Source organism: Liolophura sinensis, chromosome 5 (assembly GCF_032854445.1).
Source record: "Liolophura sinensis isolate JHLJ2023 chromosome 5, CUHK_Ljap_v2, whole genome shotgun sequence".
In the NCBI taxonomy this organism is placed as follows: domain Eukaryota; kingdom Metazoa; phylum Mollusca; class Polyplacophora; order Chitonida; family Chitonidae; genus Liolophura; species Liolophura sinensis.
In genome coordinates, this window is record NC_088299.1 from 598,276 (window position 1) to 618,047 (window position 19,772).

The window sequence follows — 19,772 nt, forward strand, 5'->3', positions numbered from 1 at the left end:
TAAATCGTTGTCGTACCTTGCTGTTACAATTTGAGGAGAGTGGACTTATTTTTAGGTGACAGTAATGGACAAGCTGTTAAGTCTCAACTTTCTTTCTTTACACAGCGTTGATAATATTCATAGCGCAATCAGCCATTCCTTTGAAGCTTGCCGCACAGGTAAGCATCTTGATAATACCTGTCATAATAGCAATGATTCATCATTCATTTTGACCTCAAATTATAGTGCACATGATATAAATCCATTTATTTTATTGAATGTGTAACCGTTTTGATATATTAGCCTATTTAGCCATTATAGTTTTAAGTTACTTGGTTTCGAGTAATATATCGGAGTAGAATGAATAGCTTACCTTCTCACACTTAGACCGTATTACCACCTGGCTAGAAAATCGGCTTATCGTTTGGTCTCTGGGAGAGCAGTCTATATGTCGCTTTCTCTGTCTTGACATTCTGTTAATATGGGCGATTCACTTAGCCAGGGGCGTGAGTGCAAGGCGGTGTCTTTTCCCACAACAGATAGAAAATTTCGAGTATAACATCGTGGGAATATGTAAAAATATATATGAAAGTATGAACTGTGGGTTAAAAGATTAGGAAGTTGTTAAATTCGGATTACTCTGAGGGTGGTCACACGACGGTTTGGGGAAACATTAAAATATTCAACGCTATATATGTATTCTGTCTTTAAATAGCCAATTTTTTTTCAATTTTAATGATCATAATTAATGTTATGTCAGAATATTACTCATTACAACGATGGAATTATGTTTGGTTATACTGTGAGCTTCACACTCATCTCGAGTATGCTAAATACTCGAGATGTACTTCCCAAGTCGTCACGTGTATGCCGATGCAATCGTAAGTCGTAAGTCGTAAGGTCATCAGCAAGTGGGACACACCGCGAACAACCAGTTACGTTGAGCGGCGTCGTGTGTATGTGTGTCCTCCAAATATCTGTACTTCCGTCTCCTCCTTCAAACTGAAGACGCTTGGCTTTATCACAGCCTACTTGTTCCGAGGAAATTTCGATGGGCTTTCTTTGTTAGGCGATTCCAAATGATTCCACACGGCTTTGTCAAAAAAGCCCTGTATTCATGTTTTCCTGGGTATAAATAGCTTGCACTGGGGTCAGTTTCCCCTTGCTCTGTTTTGGATGCTCTTGCCTGTACTTCGTTGATGGGTATATGGTTCGAGTATAGTAACACATCGATACAAGAAGAAAGGGGTGTCATATTGCCTTATTTCAGTGTACATTACCACAAGGTGTTTGCGTTTGTCCTTCTGTTAACTCAATAAATGTAACCACCTGTACGTGTAGGGATGAAGGAAACTTGGACACTTCGTACTGGCCCATTCTATAAAATGTTACTTCTTTGTTGATTCGCTGTTTAAAGAAAGTGAGTTTCAGGCGGGCGGATAAGACATGTCATTATAGTGGGCTGCAGGCGGATCCCATGATGCAGATTAGCTGTACAGAGACCAATCCCTTGAGTATATATTTCACGTAGTTGGGTCATATGCACGTCGTGGGCAGCTATTGGATATCAAGTTAGATTTGTGGGTTGTCAGGGGGAACAGCGGCTGTACGGAGCCTTGAGGAAACAACGGCGGATATACAGGACATCCAACTTTAGACACGCAGCCACGTCATTGGAGACGGTTGCACACTGTCGTATCAAACAGTGTACCTTTTAGAATCAACTCTGCTGACAGTTTGGGCAACAGTTACAAACAACGCTCTTCTGACTGCAGTTTTAAAGATAACTGAGTAGTTACATAGACAAGGTTTTGTAAAAGTACAGCGTGTTCTCTTGTTTTCCCGCAACACCGAGTGCACTAAAATCAGTCGTAAATGTTAGGGGCGCTATCTTAAACAATATTGCTCAGATTTTGTACACATATTAACTATTAATATATATTGCATATTAAATTGCGCAAATTACAAAATGCATGACTAAGTGTATTGTATAGTAAAATCAATCAAGTAAATGTTAAGGGTGATATCTTAAAAGGTACTCATGACCTCAGGTTTTGCACGCGCATAGAGCACAATAACAGGAGGGAGTGTTCCAGCGCTTATGCTTAGTGACATTAAGTTGCCAAAGTTCCAACTTCAGTACATTATGTAAGGAGCTGAAGTTTCGCGTACATGTGTCTCTTACAGGCGAGCTGATTCGTAACCTTGTTCCTTTGCTTCCACCTTGTTCCATTTGTGTTTGTAGGGTACTTACAGTATCTTTGTCTATCGCAAAATACAGTCAAATACTGCGTACAGATACAGAAATCTTATCCAGTGTACATGTATATCAATGTGACTTCTTCCACCCGCCTTCACAATGACAAGGGTTTTCTCCACGTCCAGGACTAATACTATAGTTTACAACCTGCAGGTGGTAGTAGGTTTCCCCAGGCTCTGTCCCCAGGTTTCCTTCATTCATTCTGGCCGCCGCCACATAAGGCAAATTTTCCTTATATGGAACTGAAATTGCCCGCCAAAGATGCCAGAGTCATCTGTGTATATAGATATAGAGCAGGACGGAGGTATGGTGAGGCTTAGCTCTGCAGAGCTGTGATTACGTATACTATCGCAGCCCTGCCTTGATCCATAAGCTTGCCTTGAACACCTCTGTACTTCCCGTGCTGGCATCAGTGTACTACTGCTGGCTGCTAAATAATGTGTCTATCCGTACTCATAGTCGTCTCAGCTATCGATTCCAGATAGGTTTCCCAAGAGTCATCCCTAGTAAATCTTGACAAGCATGAAACTGGTGGAAACTCAATAAATTCAAACTCCAACCGCCATCTTTGAATGCATACTTTTCACAGTGAGGGAAATCCCTGCCACTACTACTAAACTAGTCTGACCTTTTGACACGCTTAGGCTAATTGTTTAGGATAATTCGCACCAGTAATGACCTTGTGGGAACCCATAATCAACATTGATGACTAAAAATTTCTCAAACAATTAAAGTAAAGATTAAACCATATGTACAAAATATACTAATTGCCAGTAGTGTCAGTAGTTGTCTCCCTTGTATGGGCTGTGAGGAGTATGCATTCAAGCATGGTGGTTAGAGTTTGAATTTATTCAGCTTCCACCAGTTTTATGGTGGTCATGATTTACTAGGCGTGATACGTGGGGACACCTAGCAGGAATCGATAGCTGTGTCGACTGTGTCGAGAGTACGGATAGACACATTACTTGGCGGCCAACAGTAGTGTATTGTAGCCAGCACGGGAAATACAGAGGTGTTCAAGGTAAGCTTATGGATCAAAGCAGCGCTGTGATAGTATACGTAATCACAGTCCTACAGAGCTGAGTGAGGCTATACCCATTTGATTTGATGGCTCAGAGGGTATAGGGATGCACGGAGCTAAACACTCTATATCTCGTCAGCTTGAGTCTCCCTCGAACCAGTATTTTCACTGGACCCGAAATAATTGTTTCGGTGTAGGAAATTAGTTCGAATTTCTTTTGTCGCTAAAGGTAGAAGGAGTTATACTGTATCGTGTTAAAAATACAAGGAAAGTTATGTTTACTGTAATATACTGCCGTGTGCATTTATATTCTTCCACTGGCCTTCATGTATCACCAAAGCCAAATACAACATGGTCGGTCTTTAATTTGAAGGCAAGATTTTAAAAATGACAGCTTCTTTCAAAGCATGGTTTTAAAAGTGTGTTCAAGTATTTGGCACATGACATTGCTGGACATGGATGTTTAGTCTATACACATAACTCTTTCATGTGCATGTTGGTCAGCAATCTTTTATGTCTATTTGCCAAACCTATGATGTTTGTCAAGTATAAAGAAGAGGTGGACATCAAGCATTTTCCCAGGCGTTGTTTCTTTCTTCCCCGTTGGTAATTTCGCCCAAAATTTTCAACCGGCAGCTGCTCCACAAATCTCCAGAATTTGATATGTTGGATGAGAAGTAAATTTCTTGCCAAGGTTTGTGTTGGTATAGATCACAGGGGGGTGTCCTGCATTATTCGAGCACTTGGGTTGAGACCTCGTATGCGAATAGTGAACAACTCCCGTCAGTATATATCATAAACAAGTCGACTGCATGGAAGCTGTGCGTGTTGTGTACGCCTGCGCACAACATACCTAGTAACATATTTATGTTACATATGTGAATATTCATAATCTGGTAATAACATCCAGACAGACGCATTACTCAGTCGGATTGAATCTAATATTAAGTTAATGTATCAGATCCTCTCCAGTCAGCTGTATGTAATACTGTAATACATGGGAGCCGCTGAGTGGCCGTGTCGTCATTGGTGGTTTGTGGACTTCATCAATTCCAGGGTTTTATATTCCCCAAGCAGCCTCCTCCCTCGTAGTAGCGAACATAGACGTACAGTTGTTGTGAAAATATCACCTCTGACGGTTTCATAACATCCTCCCTGGTGGGTGAATGTGTAGTAAGTGCCGTTTGCACCTGACCGCCTTTGATGTCTGACTCGGTCAGGAAATATACACGATGATACGTTTTATTACATGTATCTTTATTCCCTAAGGCTATTCTCTCACCTCGTAATTGGCTTTCTTTGATGTTCACTGATGTCGTAGCAGCCGTGCTTACACAATAAGGTAGTCATAACAATACTGAATGACAGCTTTGAAATATGGCTTCAAGGTAATACACTTTGCTTGTTTCACTGACAGGCGAACAAGAAAAATATTCCATCTGGTGCACGTTTATTGTTCTTCTGTTTGAAATAAGAGGTATATAAATTTAAAAGTATGATTATTCTTATTTGGAGAAATGATAGAATAAAAAAGCAAATGAGCCTTCTCGACTTTCTACATCCTTGTATTTCGACTGCAGTTTCGAACGTCTTGTTCTTACCAAGGAATGAAGTATAACAGTTCGTCACGCTTTGCATGTTTGAGTAAATGGTCACTTAAACAACCAATCTTTAAGTAAGAACATGCAAGGGCGTTGTCCACAGCTATACACAGTGAGAGATCAAAAATGATAATACTTATCTTGATAAGACAAACAATAATACAGTTTATTATGTACATTAAACATAGCATTCTTAAATAATGTACAACAATGTGTGGTTAATTAATACACAAGCGTGATCAAAATGGTTGGTCGTGGGTTTCCCCTGGGCTCTGCCCGGTTTCCACCCACCATAATGCTGGCCGCCGTCGTATGAGTGAAACATTCTTGAGTACGGCGTAAAACACCGATCAAATAAATAAATCAATGAATCAAAATGATCGAGACATATGGCCGATGGTTTCCTTTCAGATAGGGTTGATACTTATTAACAAACAAATTTTCTTTAGCATCTAATAAAGCCTTGTTTCAATCCTGAATAACGTTAGCGTATTACATCTCTTACAAGAACTATATGGTACAGTGATGAAGCTGATAGATGGAAATTCCCAAATGGGGATGTACACAAAAAATATTCTTGATTACGACGTTAAATATTAATCAATAAATCAGTCATATTCCACAAAGCTATATATATGGTAGACCAAGTTAAATGAAACTACCATGCCATCATTTTATAGTCAACAAAGTTACCTTTAACGTAGCCTGCAGTAACTTTATGAAACCTCGTCACGATTAAACATGGCTGTCCGTGGTGTTGTATTCCTGTCTGATTTCTTTTCTGTGACATTCGCTGAGAAAAAGGTCAACTGTTTCAGCATTTTAGCATTTTATTATGACCACTACACATAGCTTCTGTTGTTAGATCGAGGTAGCCCTAATTGGCTGATAATTTTAATCAGTGTTTCAGCATTCAGAGTGGACAAATATTCCTTATGTGTCGCTGAATCAGGTGGATGTGATGTTAAGTAACGCAGTTATGCTGGAATGACGCCATGCGTGTTTGAAAGTATGACGTTATTTTTGCTATACGTCAGCGATGCGAGACCCTGCTAGGATGTATTTTGTTACAACATAATACTGTGTCTAATTAATTAATATAATATTTGCTTTGTATTTAACGTCTGCAGCAGATACATCACACCAACACTCACTCTATTAAACTAACTGGTTATTTTTTAAGAGTACAATCAATGAACCATCGTTGAACCAATCAACTTGGAAGACGTGGAAAATATCTTCTTCACCGAGTCATTATCTTGTTGATCACACTACTCCAATGGACGTCGAAATTCGCTCCCAGACTCCAGGAATTGTCCTAAATGCACCACATTTTTACAAGTAGACTTTAACTTTCCACAGCGGACCAACAATTTTGACATTGAACCGAGATTATGGTTATTGTACAAAGATTACTGTAAGTTGACAAATATTGTGCGCAGTCACGCTGGATAGTCATTGGGGAGAACGTGTCCATCCTTATGGATTCAGTTACAAGGGCGAACTAAAGTCACAATGTCAAACTTAGCCCAAAATCATTTCCTTCCACCGTAGTCATTTAAATTCCTTTTCTTATGTTGGTTAAAAATTTCACTTAAGGTTTCCACATACCATTTAGTAAAGCCATATTGGCATTGTTGCCATTACAGATGTCGAAAGTTCCTGAAGACAATGATATGTGTAACGCTGTACAGGGTGCATCTGTTTGCGGGTAACCAAGGGTAACTTATGATTGGCGCCAATCAGGATTCACCCACTGATTCTTTTCCACGCGATATAGTAGTTCTGGGCACGCGAAGACCAGCGTCAGATGCATGGCCTATTAGACACGCTTCACCCCTCCCTTTCTAAAGTTCATCAAAACGGACCTAAAGGCGTACACAGCAGTTAAAGAACCCACCTTAATTTTAAAGCCATAATTGATCCAAGATGTTTTCGTTCAGAATAATCGTAACATTTACATAAGAGGGGGAGGAGATCCTTATGATACTGTGTTCATCCCTCCCCTCTCCCCCGCCAACAGTCCTCTCCATATTGCCATGTTTTAACATGCACCGGGCTATTATGAAAACACATGCTGACTGGCCTCCTTGTGCATTTAAACAGAGACATCTTTTTTGATAGATTTATTTATTTATTTCATGGGTGTTTTAGGCCGTACTCAAGAATATTTCACTTATACGACGGCGGCCAGCATTATGGTGGGTGGAAAACCGGGCAGAGCTCGGGGGAAACCCACGACCATTCGCAGGTTGCTGGCAAACCTTCCCACGTACGACCGGAGAGGAAGCCAGCATGAGCTGGACTTGAACTCACAGCGACCGCATTGGTGAGAGACCCCCTGGGTCATTACGCTGCGCTAGCGCGCTAACCAACTGAGCCACGTAGGCCCCTCTATTTATCTATGTTGATAGAGTTCAGACAGTTGACTATACAGGGTGTCCAGAAGTCGTTCACCATCCTGATTTTCATTTTTTTCTGTGTTTCAGATTTAATACTTATTTTAATTTTTTTTACTCTCTTTCAGAGTTAATTATGGCTAATAAACTAACAGTACACGAAAGAGTTGAATTGGTTTTTATGTTTGGAAGAGATGGGGCAACACACCGCTCTGTAGCTCAAGCATTCAACCTCAACCTGGATGGTGCGCGACTTCTGGGACACCCTGTATACTCTTGACTTGAAAGTAGAATGTAAATTCGATATGTTGCCATATTGACGCCAGATAAGTCGTAAAATGTAAACCGGGTACGTTTGCATTCGTCACTAAGGCGCAACCACAACAATAATTATGACGTCAAATGTAAACGTAACTGTTCTCTCCTTGAAGTTTCATGCTGCCTTGCTGTATTTGTGACAAGGGCTAATAAAGACCTTCTGAAGGTCGTGCGGAGGAATACATCAAATATCATAGTATGCAGCTGTGAGTTGGAATTGTCAGTATTATTCCTACCAGTAGGTCGTCCGGAATATAGGCATAATTTATAGAAACGATGTAGAATAATGCGGACTTATAATGAATCAGCGTTGTTTTTAGCTACGACAAGAGCTCTAAATATCTATTTGTTGATCCGTCGGTACGTCAAATTTTTGGTGTCCTATCTTTTAACACGGGTTATATACTTATCCAGTAGCCTGAGGGGATGACGACATTTTGGGACATGTTTCTGATTTTTCGCTTTTCATATTGATATGAAGAATCTGTGGTTTGGATACATATCAGTTGAACAAGATTCTGGAATATCCCTGTATGTCTGTAGCTCGGATGAGTGTGCTGTAAGAATAAGAAATTATATCAGAATCATTACTTTGTGACATACATAATCTTCTGAGACTTTTTTGAACTAGACATAGTCATTTTTTTCTCTGGTGCGGAGAAAAAATAGAAAGCCAGTTTTGACAAATCTTGAAACGCTATTAAAATACTTATAATTGGCACTGTATAGGAGTACGAACACCCAGTACGTGTATGTAAATACAGGCCCATTGCAATTCGGACATCGTAATCATGCTACCAAACTTTTCTGCTCTTTGTTTATACGTTCTTTTATAGCCAAGAAGAATTTTTAGTTTGTATATTTTCACTACTGCATTATGAAAGGATCTAGTACTCCAGTTCAGATTGTTGAAATTCATTTTGCTATGTGTATAGATTCCTTTACCCCGGGTCGGTAGATGTTGTTCTCGGAACAAGAACGTTACATGTTCTGATTAAGTTATAATGCTTTTCTCTCGACGGTGTATTAATCGGTTCTTCTTATTTCGATGTCCCTTTATTGAGTAGATCAGGGATTTGCAGACAAAATGAAATGATTGTATGTTCTTGTATTCATTTTAGAAAATGTTTGATGTCTTTTTACCCTAAATATATTCATCTTGGTTGTGTTTCCAGTTGGTCAAAGATGAAAGTTCAAGGAAAGATTGTTCGAAGAAACAGTTACCTTCCCATTTGCAGCCACCACCTGTCACACCGATAGAGAAGTACATCAAGGTTGGACCATCACCAAAACCAGTCCCAAATACAACGGCAAAGATGATTGGCTGGCGCTCAGGATTACCACAGCTGCAGCTAGAACGCTATGGAAAATACGCAAATCCGAAAGGAGGTCTTGTTAAGCAGCTAAACTGGCCAGAAGAGGCTGTGGAATAAGCAATGATCATTCCCCCAGTGCGCACACACCAGCAGCATGTGGTCGCAAATCACTCCGACTGGTGTTTTGACTGGTATACTGGTTTGATGACGCGTATAGAAGTAGTGGACTGAGCGATACAAGTTTCATAAGCTCTATGGTTTTAACCTATGCACTTGCATTTTAGATACTTGTCACGTGTGTTGAAGATTACAGCACACTATTGCCAGGTCTTTATGAATGAAACAGAATTTTATACGACGAAATATTTTTTTCTGTTGTATTGTCTTCCTGAATGATGTCTAACTGCAAAACCCTAAAACAGCTTAGACTAAGATTCTTATTCTCCAATCCAGTGACGAGAACGGATTTCCAACCTGTATATATGAAAACCTTATGTACCTGAAACGACCATAATTTTATACAATGTAAGGGTCGAAGTTATTTCTGGACAGGCTTCTCTTAACTTAGTACCTTGGTAGGTGTCGATGTAGCCGACTGGTTAGATTGTTGGACTTGTCTCGGATGTGTTGGACCGATCGATACTTGTCTGACAGCCAGATCAGCACCACCATCAAGGGCGAGTGTCCTGGCCCATACCCGTCGTTCAAACATATGCACACATGAAGCTTCTGGAGGCACGGGCTTGATGGAATTTGTCTGCAGAGAGGTTAAACGCGTGGTCTATTCTTATGTATGCGGTATGATCTAATAAATATTCCTTAGAATCATCCTTACTGAAGGCTTTAGACAATCGCGATGCCGTAAACATTAGTTTAACCACACACATATAAATGATCATTGTTACACAACGGGAATAGTCCTCACTCGCCATATACATTTTTATATATATTATTTTTTGAAATTAATTATATATTAGATTTATGGATATGAGATTTTAATATTTCAACTGTATGCCAACTTCGTATAAATTACATATCTAGTGTCATTTTGACACAACATGTATATCTATGTGAATATATATCTATAGACACATATTTGTTTCATTACATGTGGTATGTTCGTGACATGTATTTAAATGTGGAAGTCTCCTTCACAGGTGACTTTTCATGTTTTTAGTCTTGACTTTATATTTGTGATATTTCTATTTAAAGGGATTAAGCACTATCTTTATCACAACACACCGCCATGATGACCAAATATACAGTATTACAGTATATGCACTGTGGCATACAATTATCTAGTTGTATCAAGTTATTTCCATTGTTTTATGGAGGCATATACATTTTATTCACGTTAAATATTTTGTTGCACTTATATAATTACAGTGAGAATTAAATCTGTTGGTTTTTGTGTAATTTTGAATTCAGGGTTTTGTGTACATAAAATGTCGTCTTGGAGTCTGTAGTAAATGCTTTTTGCCCTTTGTATTGTTATATATTTGTGTGGAGATGCTAGGCCAATAAAGATCCATATCTGAGGCTCTTTTAGTCACAAGCTCATTATAATAAAGCGCACGTCACACCGCTGCTACTGGCCGAAGAGGTTACTGGCTCGAATCCAGCTCAGGCTGATTTTTCTCAAGCTTTAACTCAGGGAGATCGGCATGAACCCTAGACACCCCGTTTTCCCTCAGTCACAAACCTGACCCCCTAAAGGTCAAATAAATAAATACATGTATATAAATTAGGTAAAATTTCAGTAGACATTTAAAACATTAAAACATTTAATTTTGAATATTTAACATATTAATACATACATATACAAGCATAGAGAGACAGATCTACCTTCAATCTGTAAAGAAAGATTGTGTTGCCAGATCATGGTCTTAATGATGGTGAAATAATTTGTTCAAGCGCAGTTGTCGGGGAGACAATTGTCTGTTGAGATAGACTATAATGTTCAGGAAACTATATACTATACGCCATCTGTCATAAAAAGTCCAAGTTTTGGCATCACTAGAAATATTGCAATGAAATGTATATACATGTATTTTGTTAATCTTAACGACAGAGGCAGTTTTGAACATGGCGCCATTTCAAAATGGATAATAACGACTGACAGGCAGATCGCCCAGGAGGGCAACAGACGTGTAGGGCTTAGACAAAGGACCATTAACATTTCATAGAAAGGTGAACTCGTCGGCCAACAGACCCGTGCAGACACAGAACCGAAACTCTCCTGACACCTGGCAACTGTCCGAGTCCTATATCATCACAAGATCACGCACAAACTAAACACCAACTAAACAGCGCACATGGGGAGGGGAACCAAATGGTCATATTAACAAGGCGATACAAAGCAATCACTGCCGTCCTCTTCAGTAACATATAAACATCCGTATAAGTGTGAATCGATCAGTGGAAACGCCTAATGCTAAACCTATATTTGCATGCGTTATTTGGTGGCGTCTAGACTGTCGACACAAAGCCGGATTATCCTGCAGAGGATATTGACGTCTGGATATACGACAAGGATAAGGAATCGGGGTAATTTGTGTCTGTGTCACTTCAGACCAGAGATAAACCTGCATTTGGAAAATAGCAAAACGCTCGGCTAAGGGTGACGTCAGAGGTGGTCAGTGCAGACCTCGGCCATTGTCACGCTCAGCATCGGCACACTAAGAAGTGGATCAGGCAGAATCAATCACACCAGGTACACTTATTTGTGTAAGTCCTCGCCGTCCACTAGATTTGACTTGCCACCAAAGATAATTCCCTTCCTTTCCGTCGAGACGGCGTTTATGAGACAGACACGTCTTCCAGATCCGAACAAGATTGAACTGGAGTCCGACAAAAGCCTACATTGTTCCCCAGGACGTATTTGCTGATCCCCTAACATCGATGAAGACCTCCAGCAAACCACATTTCTTTGATAAAACCTCATCTCCCCTTAAGGCATTTCCTTTCGTTCGTACATAGAAAGGCTGGGATTTAATGGCCAAGTTTGAAAACCAGACCCGGCACAGCATGCAGCTTTTGTACGACTGATGTCACCTTTTATAATCCAGACTTCTCTGTTACCCTTTCACACATTTTAAACTTAATTTACAAGAAAGTGTTAGGAAAGGTTAAGCTTACAAACAGCACCTTAGGTTCTCGTCGCTCAAATGTTACCATTAGTACTGTAAAGGGGTAGAATCACCATGGTTATTTTTAACCGTCCACAAGGAATCTGTTTGGTCCCTAGGCTAAAGTGTTGAATGCGCTACCTGAAGCCATCTCTTCAAGTCAGACTAGGATGAACACTATTGGCGCCACGAGCAGAGTGATAATGATATGGTTTTGAACATCATCTTTGATGCTTTCAAGTTGTTTCGTGTGTTTGTTTTAAGACGTTGGCGTTGAAATAGAATGGAATGCAGAGAAATGGTTGTAATAAGTGGGAATACATGAACCAGAATAAACATTAGACAAAGGACAGGAAGACTGTTGGTTCAAATCAGGTCGCAGCGTACCACAGCTCAGGAAATCACCTATGCATTTTAACAATGTCTAAAGATAATTGAGGGATTATGAGTCTGTGTTTAATGTTGAACGTATCTTTCCGTTCAATGGTTGGTGCTTATCTACTCCACATAAACCGATACTTTTCAGTTGTCTATTCAGTTACTTGTAAAATCTCCCCTTCTTCAAATAAAGAGCGTTGTACAGTGCAGATTGCGACCAGGAAGAACTCTTTTTTTTCTGTCAAGCAAACATCGATGAACTCCTTATAGGGATGAAAAGCATAATAAAAAATTTGAACTACGAATTATACTGTACACATTTAAATGTGTGCACAAAAACAGATATGAGTTTTACCAGTTTTCCTTGATTGTTGTAGGAGGACAGGATTACAAAAAAACATACCCTGTTTTGGACGAACATGCTGATGTGCGGACGTGTGCACGTACCAGTTTTCCTTGCTTGCTGTAGGAGGAGAGGACTGCGAAAAAACATGCCCTGTTTTGGACGAAAATGCTGATGTGAGGACGAGTGTGCGTACGTCCGCCCATCATTCCCAACTTCCCCTTCCTTCCGGACGACAGACAACAAGTGCCAGAGGAGAGCTGGTTGAAACCGTTCGAGGTGACCATTGTATTTGAAAGAAATTATCTACTTTACGTAAACGTTACCCTAAAGAAATATTGTCAGTCATGCTGATGAGTTTCCTGTAGCAGAGCATACACATAGGACATTCAATGGCGAAAATCAGCTTATTTGGTATCGATTTGTAGATTTGCAGATTTTATATGTTTCTCAGAGAAAATCATTAGATTGATTACAAAGGGTTGATCATAGGATTGATTCGATCATGAATGCCTCATTCAACTCTGTCTTTGTTAGGCAAACACGCTAGCGGCTCTGATGTGGATCAGTTCTTGTTTTCGTGTTCCTTCTTGTTTCATAATCGCTGTCTTGGCTATTGCAGTCGAATCACGACACTGCCTGCTGCGACGAGCTAATTTTTACATCTCTCTTTGATTCATGCAACCTGATCTGTTTACCTGACTTCTACCAGGATATATGCTCTCCGTCTGATTTTTAATTGTTGTTAAGGTGTTTTCCGTTTATAGTTAGTCCTTGTACGTAGATTTATAATTAATAACATAAACACCCCACAAGACAATAGGAAAGCTTTGTCCTCTGGCAGACTACATGACGCCTTTCGGTTTAAATGTGAGACGTTTAATAGCTTCCGTGGCGACTTATTTCTGTATTATCTCGCTCTCATTGGGCGAGGAAGATTGGTCACAATAAGAGATTGACTAAATTCAGACGGCCGTTGAAACAGTCCTACGCTGGTCTAATACAATTTGTCTTTCATAGACAGACAGAGCAAGTCACTTGTTGGAAAGTTCGTCAGTAACGTGCCAAATGTAGGTGATGCTCTGATTTATTGGGCTCCAAAAACTGAGCACCATCGCACAAGTAAAAGTTTTAAATGAAATAAAGGGGCACAGTGAGAGCGTAAACCTCAGCAGCAGCTAAATATACAAAATCCCACACAATATAAAGGGGAATACTCTACATTTGTGTCCACCTCCCTGTACTGAAGAATCTTTTTAAAATATCATGAATCCGGATCCAGAATACTACCAAAATAGACCAAGGCACACTGTCCACACAATGCCATCTAAATCCGTAAATAACTTTCCCCTAAAGTTAAAGACAGACCGACGTATAAATGCGGGCAAAACGATTACCCACTTGTCGGAGATAAATAACTGCTTCTAGGCCTATATGCAACGAGGTGACAAGTAAAACACAATGCAAGAGCAGAGCGTTTATTTCCACAAGGAGAGAATGCAGTATGGTTTGGCATAAAGCTGTAGTCATTCATTCAAGACATATATAGCCTTTAGCCCCTATCACAGTATCGCAAAACTTCAAAAGAAATCAAGACAACGAAAGAATAAGAACAAAACATCTAAAAATTGTCTAGTTAAAGGACCACATATATAAGCCACAACACGTACACCGTCTAACCCACTACGATATAAACAGGAAATAGACTATCACAACATGGCCAAGACGTCGACAATATAGACTACATCTATATTACAACATATACACCGTCCATCTAAACTGTGGCCGATAAATATTATCTTGACAGCGACAGTATAGGCAATATCCAGGCGGAGACAACATAGACAACATCGATAAGGCGAGAATATAGACAACATTCAGGCGAAATTAGACAGCATGTAGTAAGTGCTAATACAGAATTATCTATGTAGCAATATGTGCACTGCAACAGATAAACATCTAAACATCTCGACACCAACAATGTACACAACATCTAGACTTTGTCTAGTGACATTAGTAGCATTGCAAAGGAGACAATAGAGTAAGTCATGGAACAAACAAATCAGAACCTTAAAAAGAAACCATACAAACAGCTGAAAGTAGAGCCATTTATCTGTTAATGAAGACACACTCTGGTGTGACATGTCGATATAAATGCTCGTGACTGACAAGAAATTGGCGCGATACAAGGAACACATAAAACACCCAAGCTTATACATTAACCATACATAAGCTATATATTCATGTTTATTCTCACACACATTTCTGTCTAGACGCCGTCTATCACCTCATTAATTCCACACAGGGAGCAGTGAAACGTACTTCCCCCCAGGCCAGACACTTGCAAAATACACGCCGTGCTGCAAGTTCTTGTGTTCGTAGTTTCACGGACTGTTTATTTGCGACATTTTTTCCGACTTATTACTTATTCAGCTCACAGTGTCCCGTCCTGCTGTGTCTACACACACCAGTACGTTTGTCTGTTAGCGATGTAAACACATGTCACATTTCGTGATGGGTACTATCATAATACTCCTACAACACACGTCAAGTTTTATCAGTCACACTTTTCCACCCTTTCCATTCCTGTCTTTTCGAAATCAACCGACGCACTCGCTAGCTTAAGACAGTTAAAGCGCCGGCTCGTTGTTTCTCATGGCCAGCGAGGTTGCGTGTTCGAATCCAGTTTTCGCTCACTCGGCTTAAGTCAACAGGTTTATTATTTACCTGGGGAAGGGGGGTAGTTTACCTAGAACGTTGCCAAATAAACTAGACCGGCAATCAGCATTAACGGGTTAGTTAGTGTTACTATCTACATACTGCTAGCAAACATGAGAACTGCTAATAAACATTTCTGTTTACCCCTTCATGGTTCTTTACAGTGTAACGCGCAAAAAGATAATTCTGCACTGTCTGGTTATAGAATACCAGACCTCAAGGAAACCCAGTTAGTTGTCTTATAAATCAAGTTGGATGAATCTTTTTCATGTTTTCATCTAGGAATGAGTCATGTATGCAGCGTGTCATTTCCTTCAAAACAACGGCGATTAATATACACAGTAGCTCAAAAATGTTAGGACATATTAATATACAGAAACGTTTGGTAATGTCTAATACCAGTACACGAACCATTTATCGATACTTTTAAGTAATATTGAACTCTTTTAGCCAATGATGTTTTTCATCTGACATCAGTTTTTATTAAAACAAAAATGTACTTGTTTTTGTATAGTGCCACAGGGTTATGAAATGTTAACAGTAACAGAGGTACCAGTAGCTTTACAATCTGTTGAGCTTAAAGCAAAGACATAGACTGTGCAAAATTGGCTAGTGGTGGCAGTGGTGTAAAGAGCACGTAGTACGGAGTATGTGTATAATGAGTCAATACTGACAAACTAGACCAGTTCATAAAGCAGGACATCTGCCTTCCCATGTACACATGTCACTTATGACATTTATGCCATCAGGTAACAAACACAAATTAATCAAAACATGCCCTAAACCCGTTTTTTAGCGTATGGGAGGATTACGCAAGTTAAAATTTTCTGTTGGCAGATATCTACCGTCGTGACAAATTGTGTTGCTTCACCCAGTTTCAGCTAGGTTGAAGTTAGTGCACTGTGGCAGCGATCAGAGCTTGCAAACACACACCTATGACTCTTTCTGGAAGACTTACATAAGTATTATTGACCTGTAGTGGTACGCACAGCGATAAGCTGGACAAAATCAAAGCACATCAATCAAGAAAACACGCAACACCTGTAAGTGTTTTTCCGACCTTTGGCCAAAACGAGTCAAATGTTACAAAATTCGAATATTATTTAATTAGGCGCAGAGTAGCCAATGTTTATCCCACGAAAGCTGGAAGGCCTTAGACACGCATTGGACGTCTGGTGCCTTCCACGGCCTTAAACTCATATATATATATATATATAATATATATATATATATATATATATATATATATATATATATATATATACCAGACAACCTTGGTAGGATCGCCACGCGCAGACAAAAAGAGAAAACTTCCCCTTGGACAGAGAAGACGAAGACAGAAAAGTCAATAAATATTGGCCCAGACACAGACAGAGATATTGGTAGAGGAACTGATCTGGACTGTGGCGAAAGCTGATGTAGAGCTAATGACCTGATGTCCTGGGGCAATACATTGGCCGAGCTTGGATTTCCACCACAAAACCCGACATCGTGATTGGCTCGTTTAGGGACATATTATTAACGACTTTTTATATATCTCTAAAATCATTAAATCGTCTCCTCGTTACGTATTAACGTGCCAGACTTATGCTCACGAAAGATCCTTGACGTTGGCAGCTTGTCTAGGCAAGCCGCTTGTCGGATTTTCTGGCTCCTGGTAGAAAATCGTTATTGTTGGCTGGTGATGTAGGCCTTCTTCTACGGGTCATCTCACGAGGTAACATGTAAAGGGCATGACATCAACCCTGACGTTCGTCTCTAATGACCATCCGTCTTCAACCCCGTTGTACCCAATTTTGACCACGTTTCTGTCGTTATTATCCTTGATGCTGGGGAGATCATTTTAAACAAAATTGTGCCTAGTGTTTAGAATGTTCATACAACATTCTATAACGTAATACTTAGAATATTCTTTGCTTCTTTCTGTCAACACTGTGAACTGCTGACTAATTCGCTTTGCAAAATCTCTTAATTCACACAGTTTCTGGTAACTATTGTTGAACATTGTCTTCGAAATCGGTCTTGAGATTGTTGAACTGGAAGATCTAATTATTTGTCTGTATGTAGTAATCCACGAAATAGTCAGGTGGTTTCATGAAATTGCAGTTTCTGAATAATGTTAGTATAACATCCATTTATGTAAACCATCAAAATTCAAGATGGACATCAGTGACAAAATATTTTTTTTTCGAAACTTAAGAGTCATAAGGAAACCTAAGGCGGTTGCCTGATTTGTGATTTTTAGGAAGTTGAATCTACTTTGGGCAGTATAATAGTGCTAATACATTTTTATAGATCGTAATACTGTTGTTACCGCAAGAAATGACAAAAATTCAACAAACATCCGTTAAAACTGTAGCATTCTCATCCCTGCATATTCAGTGGAGGTATAAATGACTATCTTAGCAAAGTTCTTCAACTTACTTTCCGTAGGTCAAGAGGCTTGACTTACACGCACAATTTTATGACTAATATGCAGTTTAATGTAAATACAGATTTGAAAATGGTCAAGAGGCACACGTATGGGTGACAACGATCAAAAGCAAATATCCCACGAGTTGACTTCTAACAGATTCGCAGCAAAAATGTAGTCAGACTAACAGACAAACAGACTCGATCAGGGCCATGACAAGAAAAAAGGAAAGAAAACTCAGATGGTGTTGAAGTTTAACAATGTGTCATTAGAAAAAATGCGTTATGTAAACTAAGAGTACAGGTGAAGAGAAGTATAAATTATGAGCATATTACCGTATATGTTGTATTGTGAATGTTAGCAGGCCTTACACATAATCTGTTTTAATCTGGTCTGGCAGTGGAACTGTAGGCATGGTGACCACCTACTGTTTTAATCCATCTCAACGCTGCATATCAGGACCAGTCATGTACGTTACTGTTAGAATTGTATATCTGTAAACCTTGTTAAAACTTGTTTGTTTACTATGCAGTATGTTTTTGTATAAAAAAAAATGTACTGTAACTTTGTACCACAGATACAACTGTGCCATAGCTGAAGTTACACCAGCTAGTGTGAATCTGTCCAGTTTATATGTGCATGTTTTGCTATCGTTCATAAAGTGTTCAGTACATAAGTAAATCCTGCCTTGAGTGTTCCCTGATTACAAATTGTGACCGGCATCACAATATATATTATTCAACTCCACTTAAAGTTTGCATGCTACAGGGGCAGTTAATGTCCAGATTACGCTTTATATCGGACTGACAAAACTTAAGATGAATACTAGCAAACAAAATCCCTCTTAGCCATAATATTTATTTCATTGCTGTTCACGCCGTAGTCAAAAATATTTTACTTATATGACGTTGGCCAGCATTATGATGGAAGGAAACCGGGCAGAACCCGGGGGGGAAACCTATGACCATCCGCAGGTTCTTTAGCTAAACTACATTATTTTCTTTTTGATTCAACTGTAGAGTTTACTTGTCTCGTTGTCAATGCAGGTTATAGGGTCTACCGAGCCTTTCCTATCTGAATGTGTTCTGAATGACACAATTACCCCGAAATTTACACTTGAAAAGCCTTATGAGCTATGCAGTTCAATATTTATTTTTAGAATTGTATTCACAAAATTGTGATTAAATTTTAAACTTAATGACATTTGCAGTTTTTTTTACTGTCAGCCTTGCCCTTATGCATAACCTTCGTTTTGGGGATCAAACCGATTGTATCATCGTTTAATATGGGGGTTATAGAAAAATACGAGAGGAGCCCCGACAGTGTGATAGCTGGTAACCGGGTAAAACACGGCCCTTGTCAATTTACCTCAGTTAGGGTTTTATTCTAACCGCATGTAAACGCTTAAATATTAGCAACTTACGCACCGCCTATAGCGCTATGACTTAATTAGAATTAGGTAAAAAGTGATGTAAATTGCAACACTGTTCTAGATTACTGAAAATGCTGTGAACACATTAAAACAATGTGATACATTTCTTTTTCCTTGTTAGTAGTTTTTAATGGACATAACATCTCTATGGCTTGCTAACAACCCATTAGGAGCAGTTCAACTCATCTCACCACCAATATGTGATCTTGGTCCAACGCCCTTTTTCTAACTGAATAAAGTGAATCATGTATTTCAGGAGACAGACAAACTTCCAAACTAACCAAACTAACATTTAACAACCGGTATTAACACTCTTATTATTCCGAAGACACAAGTTTTGGCATTGATGTCGGCCATCATGAATGTTGTTTTAAAACTCCAGAGGGCTCCTAGGTTAACCTTAATTAATAGTCCTTAAGGGAACCAAGCAGAATATGGTGTTTTTATCCGTCAAGTCACGGTAATC

General features: G+C 39.4%; 1 protein-coding gene across 1 annotated transcript in view; it reads left to right on the top strand.

Moving 5' to 3' along the window:
- Window positions 1–10,397, top strand: part of LOC135465864 (ciliary microtubule inner protein 1-like) — a 37,966-nt gene extending 27,569 nt beyond the window's left edge. The window contains exon 3 of the mRNA XM_064743231.1: window positions 8,754–10,397. Within this exon, the coding sequence (XP_064599301.1) occupies window positions 8,754–9,011 (258 nt within the window). The 3' untranslated portion in view covers window positions 9,012–10,397. The remainder of the gene's footprint in view (window positions 1–8,753) is intronic.
- Window positions 10,398–19,772: the final 9,375 nt, after the last annotated feature.